Below are 16,005 nucleotides of genomic sequence, written 5' to 3' on the forward strand. Positions count from 1 at the left end.
AGATCACCAAGTAGGGCTCACACCTCCCTAAGACGTCCGCCGGAGCCACCTTCACCAAGGTACTTCTCCTGCTTATCTTTCAAAGATATCAATGCCATTCTCTTAGAAGAACAAAATGAATCCAAATCCCAACCCCAAACCCCCAGAAGACCCTCCATTTTCCACCGTGCCTCCCCACTCCACTGCCACCACCGCAACCACTCTAAAACATTCATAATTTCACCACCTCCTAACCAGGGTGAAATTATGAATGTTTTAGAGTGGTTGCGGTGGAGTGGGGAGGCAATCCGGACACGGTGGAAAATGGAGGGTCTTATGGGGGTTTGGGGTTGGGATTTGGATCCATTTTGTTCTTCTAAGAGAATGGCATTGATATCTTTGAAAGATGAGCAGGAGAAGTACCTTGGTGAAGGTGGCTCCGCCGGCAGTCTCAGGGAGGTGTGAGCCCTACTTGGTGATCTCAGCCACTCTAGCCACATTATATATAGAGAGAGAGAATGGAAGAGACATGAGACTAGTTAGGGTTACAAAGTAGGACTTGTCACACCCAAACCCAAAACTGTAAAGATGGATATGACCAGGAAAACTGACAGAACCTCCCCTGATATTTATAATATAAAAACAGGTAACCTGCTATAATTCCAAAACATTAAGCTCAATTCATAAAATATTTACAATCAAATATGTTTATATATATTTTTAAGAAAATTTGGGCAGTATCTCGGCATAGCTAGACCTCCCAAAAATACCCAAACTCAACAAAAATACTCAATAAGCTGTAAATATTATTTAAATCAACCTAAGAAAATCATTAATCCAAAAATAAATATAAAACCCCATTGATTGGATCTAACTAAAACATAACCCATTTTTATTCTCAAATCACTAAAATCACTATGAAAAGGTAAAGAAAATAAATTATATCGTAAAAATTGAATAAAAGGGATAAAACTCACATACCCAATTTTGGAACCTCTAGAAGAAATTATTGAATTTCTTAACAGGATATAGGTTTAAAACAGGATCTGGGTTGATTGGGTTGAGAAGGAGGAGATTTGGATTTAAAAGAGGAATTTTTTTTTTTTTTATATATATTTTTGCAGAGCTTTTGCTCTTTTGCTGGAGGAGGAAGACGGGTTTCTGGTTTCGGGAATGTTTCGGGACATTCCCGAAACCAGTGCTTTAATGCTCAATTTTCCCTTTTTTTTTTTTTTTTTTTTAATAAAATTAATAGGCCTGGGCCTAGGCCTTATAGGACTGGACCGGGCCTTTGGTGCTATTAAAGAAAGGGATTCTATAACTTTAACAATGGAGTGTCTGATCAAATGCTTGATTCATCATTGGTTTAAATCTTCGGAGGTCTTTAAAAATATTAGATATTCTCAATATTTATTCTAAATTTGAATTAAGCAAGAAGGAAAGTAATTATATATAAAGTCAAGTTTGCTTGGAAAAATTTGAAGTTATGGTAATTAATTATTTGAGTTTTTAATATTAATATTTGCAAAAAAGATGTCAGCCAATTGGGAAAAAATTACAATGCAGTACATGGTAATATTTTTAATTCCTTGGTTTCGAGGATGTTCAGAGATATGAAATATTTATTCTAAATTTGGATTTACTAAGAAGGAAAGTAATTATATATATATAGTCAAGTTTGCTTGGAAAGATTTGAAGTTATGGTAATTAATTATTTATGGATTTTTAATATTAATATTTACAAAAAAAAATGGAGCTAATTGGAAAAAAATGGCAATGCAGCACATGGTAATATTTTTAATTTCTTTGTTTCGGGGATGTTCAGAGATATGAAATATTTATTATAAATTTGGATTTAGTAAGAAGGAAAGTAATTATATATATAGTCAAGTTTGCTTGGAAAAATTTGAAGTTATGGTAATTAATTATTTATGGGTTTTTAATATTAATATTTGCAAAAAAGATGAAGCAAATTAGAAAAGAATGGTAATGCAGCACATGGTAATATTTTTAATTTCTTGATTTCGGGGATATTCACTAGTAGCCAGAGGGGTGCATTGAGATCTGCCAATCCCTAAATAATTCTGTTTACGACTATAGAACTTAATTGTGCCATATGTATGAGCAAATGCATGTGCAGGAACAACTCAGAAATCATTATTGAAATTTTAATATCATTTCTAGAATAAAAGATGTCATAGGATCACAATGGTTTCTTCCCGCTACTTCCATCTTAGTAAGGAAAAAAATATTTTTTAGTGTATATGGTATAAGAAAACTAATTAATTTTTTAATTTTAAAAAATATATTAAAATATTTTTAATATTTTTTTAAAAAATAATAATTATTTTTTATTAATTTTAAGGTTAAATATTATAAAAGAATTTAAAATGTTATGAATATAAAAAATTAATTAATAAACTTTTTAAATATCTAAAATATTAATTAATAAATTTTTAAAATTATAAATATTAAATAGTAAAATATTTAATGAATAAAATTAACCTAATCCTTTACTAATAAATTTTTTAAAATATTTAAAATATTTTAATATATTTTTTAAAATTAAAATTTTTTATAAAAATTAAGTAATAATTTTTTCTTAATGCTTAATATTTTGATTTAGTGATTAAAAAAATAAATTATAAAAAATTATCTTTTATATTCAAGTAATCACTAACATAACTGCTATTCCCTACTAAATAAGGTGAATAATCAGTTAATAGTTTAATAAAACAGTTAATATTACAGAAAAAAGACTTTTATCATCAAATCTTATCCATATGCTTATATGATTTTTCCTAACCTCATCCTAAAATGAGTTAGATGAATAATCATCCGTCCTTAATAAGTGAGGCTACATTCAAAGTATCTAATTTGCATCCTAAAATTTTATTAAAAAATGAGAATTATCAGTATGGACTCACATTTAAAAATTAGAAAATGCGGAGCAAACAAAAGGAATTACATTCCCAATTGAGTCATGGTTCGGTTTTTATTTTGAATTTAAATAGTAATCTGTTAGGTTTTGAAGCAAAATTAAAATAAAATCAACATCAATTTAATTAAGTTGTTTTATTTTTCTTTAAATCAAATTAAAATTTGATGTATGTCACTTTTTTTTGCATGAAATCGTTGAATTGAAATCAATATTTAAGAATTTTAGAATATGGGCGTAAATCTCTAATTTCATCTTTCACGTTGACCTTAAATTGACCACCATGCATTACATTATTTATTTAAATTGAGTAGTAGCTTTTTATGATACAATATTTAAATTTATCTCGTATTTTTTTTAATGTTGTTTGTTATAAAATTGACAAAATAAAATAAGATAGAGTTTAATTTTTAAAATTTAATAAATGCTCACCCGAAAACATTCTACATATTAGTATATTGACTAATATTATTATTAATAAAATATTGTTTACTATAAAATTGACGAAAATGTTTTTTATAAACTAATAAATCAATAAATTGAGTTATTTTTAACTACATTTGATGGGAAGTATATATTTGGATCCAATTTATTATAGATTAATAAATTTTTAAAATTATAAATAATAAATTATATTATAAAATAATAAATAAAATTCACTTTAATATCTTTTTTTTTTTTTTGAAATAGGAGTTGGGGGAGTAGAACCTTAGACCTCTCAAGTCTATTAGGATGCATTTTCCACCAGGCTAAGTCTCGGAGTGCCTTTGATATCTATTAACTTCATAATAAATCTAATTCACTTAAAAATTTCTCCTTTTAATTTTTCCATTTTGGTTCAACTTGTGCACCACTAATCTATCCAAACCGGATTTTGATGAGTCAACTTTTAAAACTAAAATGGTTTTTAATAAATATATTTAAAACTAAATTTATGAGAGAAACATTTACAAACATCAATAAAATGTGTAATATAACTATTTTATATTTAATTTAATTATTTATTTTTAAAGTATAAACAATGATGTGATTTAACAAATGATATAAAATGAATTTCATTGTTCATCTCTCTAAAATAATAATGAAAGAACATTCACAAAAAACCACCCTATTGCAAAAAAAAAAATCTTGTTAACTAATAACTACATGCTCATGGGTCACAAGCATGGATCATCGGATTCGGTTGGGCAATTACTGAAAGCTCATTTAATTTATTTGGGTCGGGTCAATTTCAATGGGCAATTTCCACCGGGCCGAATCTAGATAGTAAAAAGTAGATTGTCGTTTGAGCATTACGTTCAATACGTCGAATAGAAATTGCTAAAAAAATATAATCATTATTTTTTTTAATCGTAAAATTTCCAAACAAATAAATATTTCCAAACTAATTTTCAATAGCATTTAAAATTATTTTTTGATGTGTCACTTGAAATAAATCATATATGAATTATAGTTTTACTTAAAATTATTTATTAAATTAAAAAGAATTAATTTTTCATTTTCAATTTAAAAATTGGTAAAAAAATAAATTAAGTTAAATTTTTACAAATTTCTTGATTTGAAACAGGAAGTGAAAGGAAAAAGTTAAACTTATTTCAAACAAAATAAACAAGTCAATAAACATAAGTTCAACATTTTATGAAAATTCAACTGTTGTAAATTTATAAAATAATAAATAAGTAGGGGTGTAAACGAATCGAGTCGAGCCAAATTTTGAAGAGTTCAAGCTTGTTAGAATTCAAAACGCCATAAAGCAATGAAACCATGCAAGTTTGTTCACATTTACCAGTAGGAATTGAAGAGAAGAGAAATGAAGTAAAATATCCTCCTCCTCACAATATCCAAAAAGGTTGATAAAATTCTTGTGATTCACTTTTGATAATGTCTCAATCTGAAAGAAAATATCTGAAGGAATTAGAAAACGAGGTTGCATCATAAGTCCTTATAGTTCAATGTGATTAGCTCATAAAGTACCTTCTTCCTAAATTGAACTTCCAAATGCTTAGGCCAATCCTTGGAAGATGTTACTGCAACTGAGGCCACAGCTATTTCAATGCCACTGGACAATGTTCCCTTGTACTGTGTACCAATTGGTGAAGAACCAATTACACTACTGAAATCTTCACAGCCTTCTTCAAGCTCAGATCTTTTTTAAGCTTCGGTACACCTGAAATGCAAATCTTGAGTCATGCAAGTAGATAGCCAAAAAGGGTTGAACACGGACACACCATATGGAAGAAAGATGTGGAGCAGCTTACACTCTAGATGCACATGTAAAATGGTTTGAAGTTTGAAACCTCACACCCTCGTACAAAATATAACTTTTCCACTTGGGAAGAAGAATTACCAGTTACAAATGCTTTCTGAAGTTGCCCACTCAATCCTGTGGCCCAAGGTTTGACAGTAGCCTTGTTAATTTTATACACATAGAAGATGACAATGGACATGGCAAGTAGTGCACCCCCTATGGCACCAGCAATTATAGAAACATGTTTTTTTGATGAGGAAGGTTTTCTAGGATTATTAGAGGATGGAGGAGTTGGAACTAGAAGAGGATTTGAAGCAGAACCATTAGGTGAAGCAGAAGGGGGATTTGGTTCCAGTGGAGTTGGAAGAGAAACAACTGCAGGGGGAGAAGAGGGTGCCGGATTTGGTTCCGGTGGAGGAGATTGAATGGAGTTATTTACAGGGGGAGAAGGCAAAAGCGAAAATGGTGGGGCTACAGATCTAGGTGGAGCCTTTCCAGATTCAGAAGGTGCTTCTGGAACAGAGAAACGACTTCTTAAATATGGTGATTCATTCACTCGAGGGGCATTGGCCACTTGCAGCTGTCGCTTGTTAATTGCATTTTCAGTTTGCACAGCATTCCTGTAAAAAATATGGGGGACAAAGGCATAATGTAAATATGTAACAGCATGGAACAACAAAGAAATTACACAAATACAGAGAAGGGGAAGGGAAGGGAGGGGGGGAATGCAAGACAATTTCATTTCATGAAAACAATGAATTGTTTGTCACAGAGGGGCCATTCCTTTTCTCAACGTCCCCCATAAAGGAGAAATTAAATCAGATGGTTCACCAAAAGGTGCCCAAGAACCTAAAACAATGTTAGTGCCACTAAAATTGTCTCAGATTTACAGTAGACTACCAGAAAAATGTCTTATCTTGACCCATACGAGAATATTCAACTGACATACCGTAAGGCAGATCTTTCATTGTAAGATGGTCCTTTAGCTGCACTAGCTAGTTGGTTTTCATCTACTTGAAATTCAGAATGTGTTTCTAGTCGATGAATTTCAGGTGATAAATTGCTGAGAAGCCTGTTGTTGTCCAGGAAACTAAAACATATGCACAAAAAAAATGGAGTTCATATACTAATGGAAGCAAAAGATAATCTCAATGGAGGAAAAAAATTGTTCAACATTATCAACTTACAGGATTGTCAAAGAGAGACTACTGTCAAGGACAGGAGGGAGTGGCCCACTGAAGTTATTATTTCCAAAATCTAGCCCCTCCAACTCCTTCAACTCTCCAATCCCTTCAGGAATGATGCCAGTAAAAGAATTGTTGTGCAAAATGCTGCAGCAGAACATTAAGCCATATGACCAAAGGCAAAAAAATTCTGAATCAAAGGACAGAAGGTAAATTTATGTTGCCTAGTTGATACTTACATAGACTTTATGCGAACAAGGTTTCTGAGGTCAGGTGCTAGTGTTCCTCCAAGATAAAGATCTTTCAAGTTCCTGAATATTACATATTTTTCTTTAGAATAAAATAGAGAGCTTATCAGCAAGTAGTATCACGTTTAAAATAACCATTAACTACAAAGAGAGTAACACTGATTTTCTTTTCAAGTTTTACTCAATCTGAGCTGATTCCATTAAGTTCTAATCAAAATAAACCGAACTTGGAAACCAAAGCACGATTTAAGGATTCTGATTCAAGTTGCAAAGTTTACATATCACCAGGGAACCCAAAAGGTTCCCAGGCACAGCAGCACCTGATGTGATATAGTTTTGAAAAATGTTCTCACAATGCTGCAGACTGCAGCCAAAAGGGCAATCAACAAAACATGTAATCCATAGATCAAGCAGCATAAATTATAGTAATAGAGTTACTTTGATCTGATAGAGTCATCCAAAAAAGTAAACTGGAAACCAACGGATGACTTCTCAAAACTGCAAAGTAATAGCTAGAACACACTTTAAACTTGCCATCCAAAACCAAAAGGTTATGTATTTTTCATCGCTGACTCGCATAATCAGCTTCAGAAATTACAAATTTTATCAAAAAAATGCATCTCGAGCCTCAAAACTTTTCCCTTAAATTTTCCAGTATCAGAACAGAAAAGAAAACGAAAACAAAAGGCCAAAATTTTTCAGCAGAGAGAAAAGATACATACAATTCGACAACTTTGCCATCAGAGCACTCAACTCCAAACCAATAACACGGATTAACAACTCCATCCTCATCCTTCCAATTCTTCAACGCGTCGTACGGATCACTCACTATTCTTTCTCTAAACTTCAATAACGCTAAACCTGCAAACAGACCACCAAATTTCACCAACCATTCTTCTCCACTTTCCCAAGAAACAAACAGAAAACCATATGTAGCTATATACCTTCGTCGTTGAGCGACCAGCAGAAAATAAAGTTCTGGTAGAGCAAAAAAGAGAAGAAGAACTCTAAATCTGATGAATTTCCAGGAGCAAAAAGAGAAGAAAATAAACATCATAATCTTTAGGAATATTTAAAATATTTTTCAAATTAAAAATATTATAAATAAAAATATTCTCTCCTAGCGTTATTATTTTTTAATTAAAATTTTAACGAACTACCACAGAATATTTTTATTAATTAACGACTTTTTTTCTCAGATTAACAATTCATATAATAATTTTCTTATATGCTTCTACATGTTTTTATAATATATATATAATAATGTAAGTTTTCCTCTGTACTCCTTTTATAACTCGATACTCTCGCCTTTTCCTCTTTTTTAAACCTAACTTCTTATTTTTTCTTCTCCATGAGAAACTATCTGCTTCAATTAACTATCCATAAATAAGAAAATATAGTTGTCCCTATTAATTTAAGAGTCAACAAAAGTAAAGCGGCTCATCCCGTCAAGGATCGGAATAAGAAAAAACAATGATCGTTTAAGATATGTTAATGTATATATATATATATATATATATAAAGAATTTAAAATTGGACTCACAGATTTAATATGGTAAGTGCATTTAAGTAAATTTGATAGAACTCTCATATTCTAGTCTCTCAATTTCTAATCCCCATTCTAAAAAAAAAAATTAAAATTATTTACTTATTCAAATTTTTATAATAAAGCATGTTAAATTTAATTTTAAATTAATTTTTTTTATAAATTTGACTAATATGTATTTAAGTTAATAATTTTCTCAATGATATTTTCTAAAGCATATTATAGTAGCTATCCATGATTTGTTTTTTTATGTTGAATATTCTTCAATAGGTATGGTGTATGACTGAAATACTGCATTTTCCTTTTATGTAATAGAAATTAGAAATCGCTTATGTTTGCAAAAAACAAAGAAAAAGAGAAAAAAAAGGAGAAATAGTATCACAGGGACTTGTTAGAAAAATAATAAACAAAAATCAACAAGTAAAGATTTACAAGTTTCACAAATAATTCATAAATCATCAAACACTTGCTGCTAAGTTTATAAACATCTGTGGTAAAAAAAAAGTCTATAAACATCTAATCAAACAAATCCCATCAAATAAAAGAACCCAAATAGGAAGATCCCCACTTTCCTGTATTCCATTTTTTTCTAAAATAGAAAATAAGCAAAAGAAAAAACACCAATATTATTTTATTTCTATATTTCCTATTGTGGATAGAGGGCTAAGTTGACATACCTCGCCGCTTCACGGGATAACATATGCCGCACTTAATCAAACCGTTTACATTGCACGGGATAACATAGGCCGCACTTAATCAGACCGGATGTGCAGGTCCTAAACCCATGCTTCTCAGAGTAGATCTTATGGCTGCCATTACTGTGCACAAAGAACATATCTCAGCCCTCCACAAACATCACAGACGCTATTAAATTTAATTTTAATATTGTTTCCTACAAACGGTAACCCACCAATCAGCTTACTCAACTCACCACTCTCATTCATCTCCTTGATCTCCTCGGCCCCGCCAACATACTTCCCTCCTAAGAAAACTGCAGGTAACCTAACTTTTTTGGACACAGTAGAGTGGCTGAGATCACCAAGTAGGGCTCACACACGTCCGCCGGAGCCACCTTCACCTAGGTACTTCTCCTGCTCATCTTTCAAAGATATCAATGCCATTCTCTTAGAAGAACAAAATGGATCCAAATCCCAACCCCAAACCCCCAGAAGACCCTCCATTTTCCACTGCGCCTCCCCACTCCACTGCCACCACCGCAACCACTCTAAAACATTCATAATTTAACCAGGGTGAAATTATGAATGTTTTAGAGTGGTTGCGGTGGAGTGGGGAGGCGATCCGGACACGGTGAAAAATGGAGGGTCTTATGGGGGTTTGGGGTTGGGATTTGGATCCATTTTGTTCTTCTAAGAGAATGGCATTGATATCTTTGAAAGATGAGCAGGAGAAGTACCTTGGTGAAGGTGGCTCCGCCGGCCGTCTCAGGGAGGTGTGAGCCCTACTTGGTGATCTCAGCCACTCTAGCCACATTATATATAGAGAGAGAGAATGGAAGAGACATGAGACTAGTTAGGGTTACAAAGTAGGACTGGACCGGGCCCTTTGGTGCTATTAAAGAAAGGGATTCTATAACTTTAACAATAGAGTGTCTGATCAAATTCTTGATTCATCATTGGTTTAAATCTTCGGAGGTCTTTAAAAATATTAGATATTCTCAATATTTATTCTAAATTTGAATTTAGTAAGAAGGAAAGTAATTATATATAAAGTCAAGTTTGCTTGGAAAAATTTGAAGTTATGGTAATTAATTATTTATGAGTTTTTAATATTAATATTTGCAAAAAAGATGTCAGCCAATTGGGAAAAAATGACAATGCAGTATATGGTAATATTTTTAATTCCTTGGTTTCGAGGATGTTCAGAGATATGAAATATTTATTCTAAATTTGGATTTAGTAAGAAGGAAAGTAATTATATATATAGTCAAGTTTGCTTGGAAAAATTTAAAGTTATGGTAATTAATTATTTATGGGTTTTTAATATTAATATTTGCAAAAAAGATGGAGCAAATTAGGAAAAAATGGTAATGCAGCACATGTAATATTTTTAATTTCTTGATTTCGGGGATATTCACCAGTAGCCAGAGGGGTGCATTGAGATCTGCCAATCCCTAAATAATTTTTCTCAGCTAATGTGGAGAACTCCAATAAATTCTGTTTACGACTATAGAACTTAATTGTGCCATATGTATGAGCAAATGCATGTGCAGGAACAACTCAGAAATCATTATTGAAATTTTAATATCATTTCTAGAATAAAAGATGTCATAGGATCACAGTGGTTTCTTCCCGCTACTTCCATCTTAGTAAGGAAAAAAAATATTTTTTAGTGTATATGGTATAAGAAAACTAATTAATTTTTTAATTTTAAAAAATATATTAAAATATTTTTAATATTTTTTTAAAAAATAATAATTATTTTTTATTAATTTTAAGGTTAAATATTATAAAAGAATTTAAAATGTTATGAATATAAAAAATTAATTAATAAACTTTTTAAATATCTAAAATATTAATTAATAAATTTTTAAAATTATAAAAATTAAATAGTAAAATATTTAATGAATAAAATTAACCTAATCATTTACTAATAAATTTTTTAAAATATTTAAAATATTTTAATATATTTTTTAAAATTAAAATTTTTTATAAAAATTAAGTAATAATTTTTTCTTAATGCTTAATATTTTGATTTAGTGATTAAAAAAATAAATTATAAAAAATTATTTTTATATTCAACTAATCACTAACATAACTACTATTCCCTACTAAATAAGGTGAATAATCAGTTAATAGTTTAATAAAACGGTTAATATTACAGAAAAAAGACTCTTATCATCAAATCTTATCCATATGCTTATATGAATAATCATCCGTCCTTAATAAGTGAGGCTACACCTAAAATTTTATTGAAAAATGAGAATTATCAGTATGGACTCACATTTAAAAATTAGAAAATGGGGAGCAAACAAAAGGAATTACATTCCCAATTGAGTCATGGTTCGGTTTTTATTTTGAATTTAAATAGTAATCTGTTAGGTTTTGAAGCAAAATTAAAATAAAATCAACATCAATTTAATTAAGTTGTTTTATTTTTCTTTAAATCAAATTAAAATTTGATGTATGTCACTTTTTTTTGCATGAAATCGTTGAATTGAAATCAATATTTAAGAATTTTAGAATATGGGCGTAAATCTCTAATTTCATCTTTCACGTTGACCTTAAATTGACCACCATGCATTACATTATTTATTTAAATTGAGTAGTAGCTTTTTATGATACAATATTTAAATTTATCTCGTACTTTTTTTAATGTTGTTTGTTATAAAATTGACAAAATAAAATAAGATAGAGTTTAATTTTTAAAATTTAATAAATGCTCACCCGAAAACATTCTACATATTAGTATATTGGCTAATATTATTATTAATAAAATATTGTTTACTATAAAATTGACGAAAATGTTTTTTATAAACTAATAAATCAATAAATTGAGTTATTTTTAACTACATTTGATGGGAAGTATATATTTGGATCCAATTTATTATAGATTAATAAATTTTTAAAATTATAAATAATAAATTATATTATAAAATAATAAATAAAATTCACTTTAATATCTTTTTTTTTTTTTGAAATAGGAGTTGGGGGAGTAGAACCTTAGACCTCTCAAGTCTATTAGGATGCATTTTCCACCAGGCTAAGCCTCGGAGTGCCTTTAATATCTATTAACTTCATAATAAATCTAATTCACTTAAAAATTTCTCCTTTTAATTTTTCCATTTTGGTTCAACTTGTGCACCACTAATCTATCCAAACCGATTTTGATGAGTCAACTTTTAAAACTAAAATGGTTTTTAATAAATATATTTAAAACTAAATTTATGAGAGAAACATTTACAAACATCAATAAAATGTGTAATATAACTATTTTATATTTAATTTAATTATTTATTTTTAAAGTATAAACAATGATGTGATTTAACAAATGATATAAAATGAATTTCATTGTTCATCTCTCTAAAATAATAATGAAAGAACATTCACAAAAAACCACCCTATGCAAAATCGGTTAATATTTTTAATAATTGAACTCGTTCAAATACGATGAAAATTTATATTAAATTATTTAAATTCATTCTAAAATCAATTATTATGACTCAAACTAATACTATATTTATATAATTTTAATTAATAATTTATAAATAAATTTTTTAATTAATAATTTTAATTTTAAAACTTAATATTTCATAAAATATTTATAATATAATTTTAAATGAAAACATATAAAAATTTATAAATATTATTATAAAATATATATTTTAATTAAATTAATTATTTATATAAATAAATTTAGATAATGATTATTCAATATGAAAAATCCAAATCCAAGCAAGTCTACCATGAATTTAAATCAAAACTATTTTAAATCTAATTATATATTTTATTCAAATTCATTGTAATAAAATTTCATCAAATTAAATATTCAAAAATATTTTATTTATTCAAATCTCTAATTTATATCGTTTCATAAGATATTTAGCTATCAATTGTATTAAAAAAATAAAAATAGTTAGGGAATATATTTTTTTAACTTATAAAAAAATTAATTATTATGTAATTATACTTTAATTCTTAATACATTAGGGACAAAGACAAACCCAAATTGGCCACCCATGCATGAGTCCCACAGAATCACGTGCATGCATCGTCTCAAACACTAATATCTTTCCTCTTCATTAATCATCACAACATACAGGCCATTTCCCCATTTCTGACTTCTCTATCTCCATTAATGGAGAGGCCGCTCATCGAAGTATCAGACTCAGAGGTTCGTCTAGACTTTATGCTCAATTCCAAATGCCGAGCCAACGTCCGCCTCAGGTCTCTCTCCGCCACTACCCCAATAGCATTCAAGGTCCAAACTTCATCGCCGCACAAGTTCCTGGTTAATCCACCAACTGGGCTTATCCCTCCTTCATCCTCTACCATCTTTCAAATCATACTCAGACCACAAACCCATCTCCCATCCTCTTTCCCTCGTTCTCCCTCCGACCGTTTCCTCCCAATTCATCCGATTTGACTAACCCCGATTCTCTCAGCTCATGGTTCTCTTCCCTTCCTCTCTGGTCAACTCAAGATTTTAAGCTCAAGGTTGCCTTCGTCGGTCCATTTCTTCTCCGGCACGCTGTCAGCAGTGGGGATGTTAACTCTGTGAAGAATATAATAAAGAGGCAAAGGTCGATACTTTCTGAGTTGTCACCGAGAGAGGCTGAGTCGCTCCTTCGAGTTGCTACTGAGTTGGCTGACCCTGAGGGTATGGTGAACTTACTGCTTGAAGCTGGGTTGAAGATTGACGCACGGGCGAAAGCGGATGATGTGGGCTTTCATCAAATGGACGCAAAGTGGCAATCCAAAGGCTGGAGCGAGCTGCACGTGGCAATAGCATTTGATCGGACGGACGAAGTTTTGGATTCATTGGATAGTTTTGGGCCATTGGATTTGAGAGATAAAGAAGGAAGGACACCGTTGCATTTGGCGGCAGGTAGAGGGAATATCAAGTGCGCTAGGGTGTTGGTGGAATCCGGTGCAGATAAGGATGCTAAGAGCAAAGATGGCAGGACTGCACTGTATAGAGCAGCGGCAAATGGTGACCATAAGATGGTAGAGATGCTAATTGAGATGGGTTCTGACCCACAATCGCAGATAGTCATGGCCGTTCAGCTTTTGATGTTTCTCGGGACAAGGGACATGTAAGGATAGTCACAAACTAGAGAATCCAGCTTGAAATAATTCAGACTACATTATTAAGAACCTTTCTTTTTTAAGAACCTTTCTTTATTGACTTGATTATTCCAATTTCTGATGATGGAGACACTGGGTTTTGGTACAGAATAAAAAATGAAATAGTGTGCTGGAAGGCGTGTTGAGTTTCTATGATATTCAAAAGTAATTATACAACTAAAATTGTCAAGATTAACATGATTTCCTAAATAAACCTAACTTTTATTTTTAACAGTGGCCCACAAATTCAATTAACATGCCATAAATAGTATCAAAGGGACTTGTTAGAAAAATAATAAATAAAAATCAACAAGTAAAGATTTACAAGTTTCACAAATAATTCATAAACCATCAAACACTTACTGCTAAGTATATAAACATCTGTGCCAAAAAAAAAAAGTCTATAAACATCTAATCAAACAAATCCCATCAAATATAAGAACCCAAATAGGAAGGTCCCCACTTTCCTGTATTCTATTTTTTTCTAAAATAGAAAATAAGCAAAAGAAAAAACAGCTACTACTTCCATTCTAATATTATTTTATTTCTATATTTTCTATTGTGGATAGAGGGCTAAGTTGACATTCGCCGCCGGTTCACGGGATAACATAGGCCGCACTTAACCAGACCGTTTACATTGCACGATGTGCAGGTCGTAAACCCATGCTTCTCAGAGTAGATCTTATGGCTGCCATTGCACTGTGCGCAAAGAACATGTCTCAGCTCTCCACAAACATCACAGAAACTATTGTTTCCTACAAAGGGTAACCCACCAATCAGCTTACTCAACTCACCACTCTCATTCATCTCCTTGATCTCCTCGGCCCCACCAACATACTTCCCACCTAAGAAAACTGCAGGTAACCTAACCTTTTTAGAACATGTGATCATCTGTATCTCGTCGAGATACCCGGCATCCATGGACAAATCTCGCTCGTCAATTGGGATGCGAAATCCACGGAGGATTGATCTGACGGTTCTGCAATCTTCGAATGTTTTGCGGACAATGCCGAGGCTGGTAAAGTAGAGGATGATCTCGTGGTCATCCTGGTTAGGAGGTGGTGAAATTATGAATGTTTTAGAGTGGTTGCCGTGGTGGCCGTGGAGTGGGGAGGCGCGGTGGAAAATGGAGGGTCTTCTGGGGGTTTGGGGTTGGGATTTAGATCCATTTTGTTCTTCTAAGAGAATGGCATTGATATCTTTGAAAGATGAGCAGGAGAAGTACCTTGGTGAAGGTGGCTCCTGCGGCTGTCTTGGGGAGGTGTGAGCCCTACTTGGTGATCTCAGCCACTCTAGCCACATTAGAGAGAGAGAGAGAGAGAATGGAAGAGACATGATACTAGTTAGGATTATAAAGTAGGACTGGACTGGGCCTTTGATGCTATGAAAGAAAGGGATTCTATAACTGTAACAATGGAGTGTCTGATCAAAAATCTTCGGAGGTCTTTAAAAATATTAGATATTCTTAATATTTATTCTAAATTTGGATTTAGTAAGAAGGAAAGTAATTATATATATAGTCAAGTTTGCTTGGAAAGATTTGAAGTTATGGTAATTAATTATTTATGGGTTTTTAATATTAATATGTGCAAAAACGATTGATAGAGCATATTTTAGTCCATTTTATCATTATGTTCTTGATGTTTATTTACATCTTTTCTGCTTAATTTTGTGGGTTTAATTATGTTTTGCAGATATTAGGTGTAAAGAGACAATCTGGAGAAAATGCTCTTAAAACTGCCAAAAAGTGCCAAATAAGGAAAGTTTTCAGAAAAGGAAGGTTTTCAAATGAGGAAAGTGCAGAAGCAAAAGCAAACAAGGAAAACTCACTCAGAAGATTATTTGAAATTCAAATCGCAGATCTTTCTTTCCTTGTTCAAAAATGTGCACACACTGCTGTAGTCATATCTTCTTATTTAGGCAGCAAGATCTCAAAGAGATACTCTTCCTCTTCTGCATTCAATATTCAAATTTCAAAAGAGGCTCCACCTAAAAAGAAATGTATGGACAAGCATATCTTCCCCTTTGAAGATCAAAATTCATGCATCCTTCCTATTC

At 31.3% G+C, this 16,005-nt stretch overlaps 1 protein-coding gene and 2 pseudogenes across 1 annotated transcript; 1 reads left to right on the forward strand and 2 right to left on the reverse strand.

Annotated features, from left to right (window-relative positions):
* Positions 1-4,581: 4,581 nt before the first annotated feature.
* Positions 4,582-9,381, reverse strand: LOC122725045 (annotated as a pseudogene).
* A 3,498-nt stretch (positions 9,382-12,879) lies between these two features.
* Positions 12,880-14,054, forward strand: LOC122725109 (annotated as a pseudogene).
* Positions 14,055-14,520: 466 nt separating this feature from the next.
* Positions 14,521-15,205, reverse strand: LOC122725115 (uncharacterized protein At3g28850-like). The gene has a single exon (XM_043961745.1). It carries the CDS (start codon positions 14,866-14,868, stop codon positions 14,521-14,523), a length of 348 nt encoding a protein of 115 aa, XP_043817680.1. The 5' UTR covers positions 14,869-15,205.
* Between the last annotated feature and the right edge of the window lie 800 nt (positions 15,206-16,005).

The sequence above is a fragment of the Manihot esculenta genome, chromosome 11, assembly GCF_001659605.2.
Source record: "Manihot esculenta cultivar AM560-2 chromosome 11, M.esculenta_v8, whole genome shotgun sequence".
Lineage (NCBI taxonomy): Eukaryota > Viridiplantae > Streptophyta > Magnoliopsida > Malpighiales > Euphorbiaceae > Manihot > Manihot esculenta.

Bases quoted from the DNA above. Each gene is read 5' to 3' on its own strand.
- LOC122725115 (XM_043961745.1), bottom strand. From the start codon at position 14,868: ATGGATGCCGGGTATCTCGACGAGATACAGATGATCACATGTTCTAAA.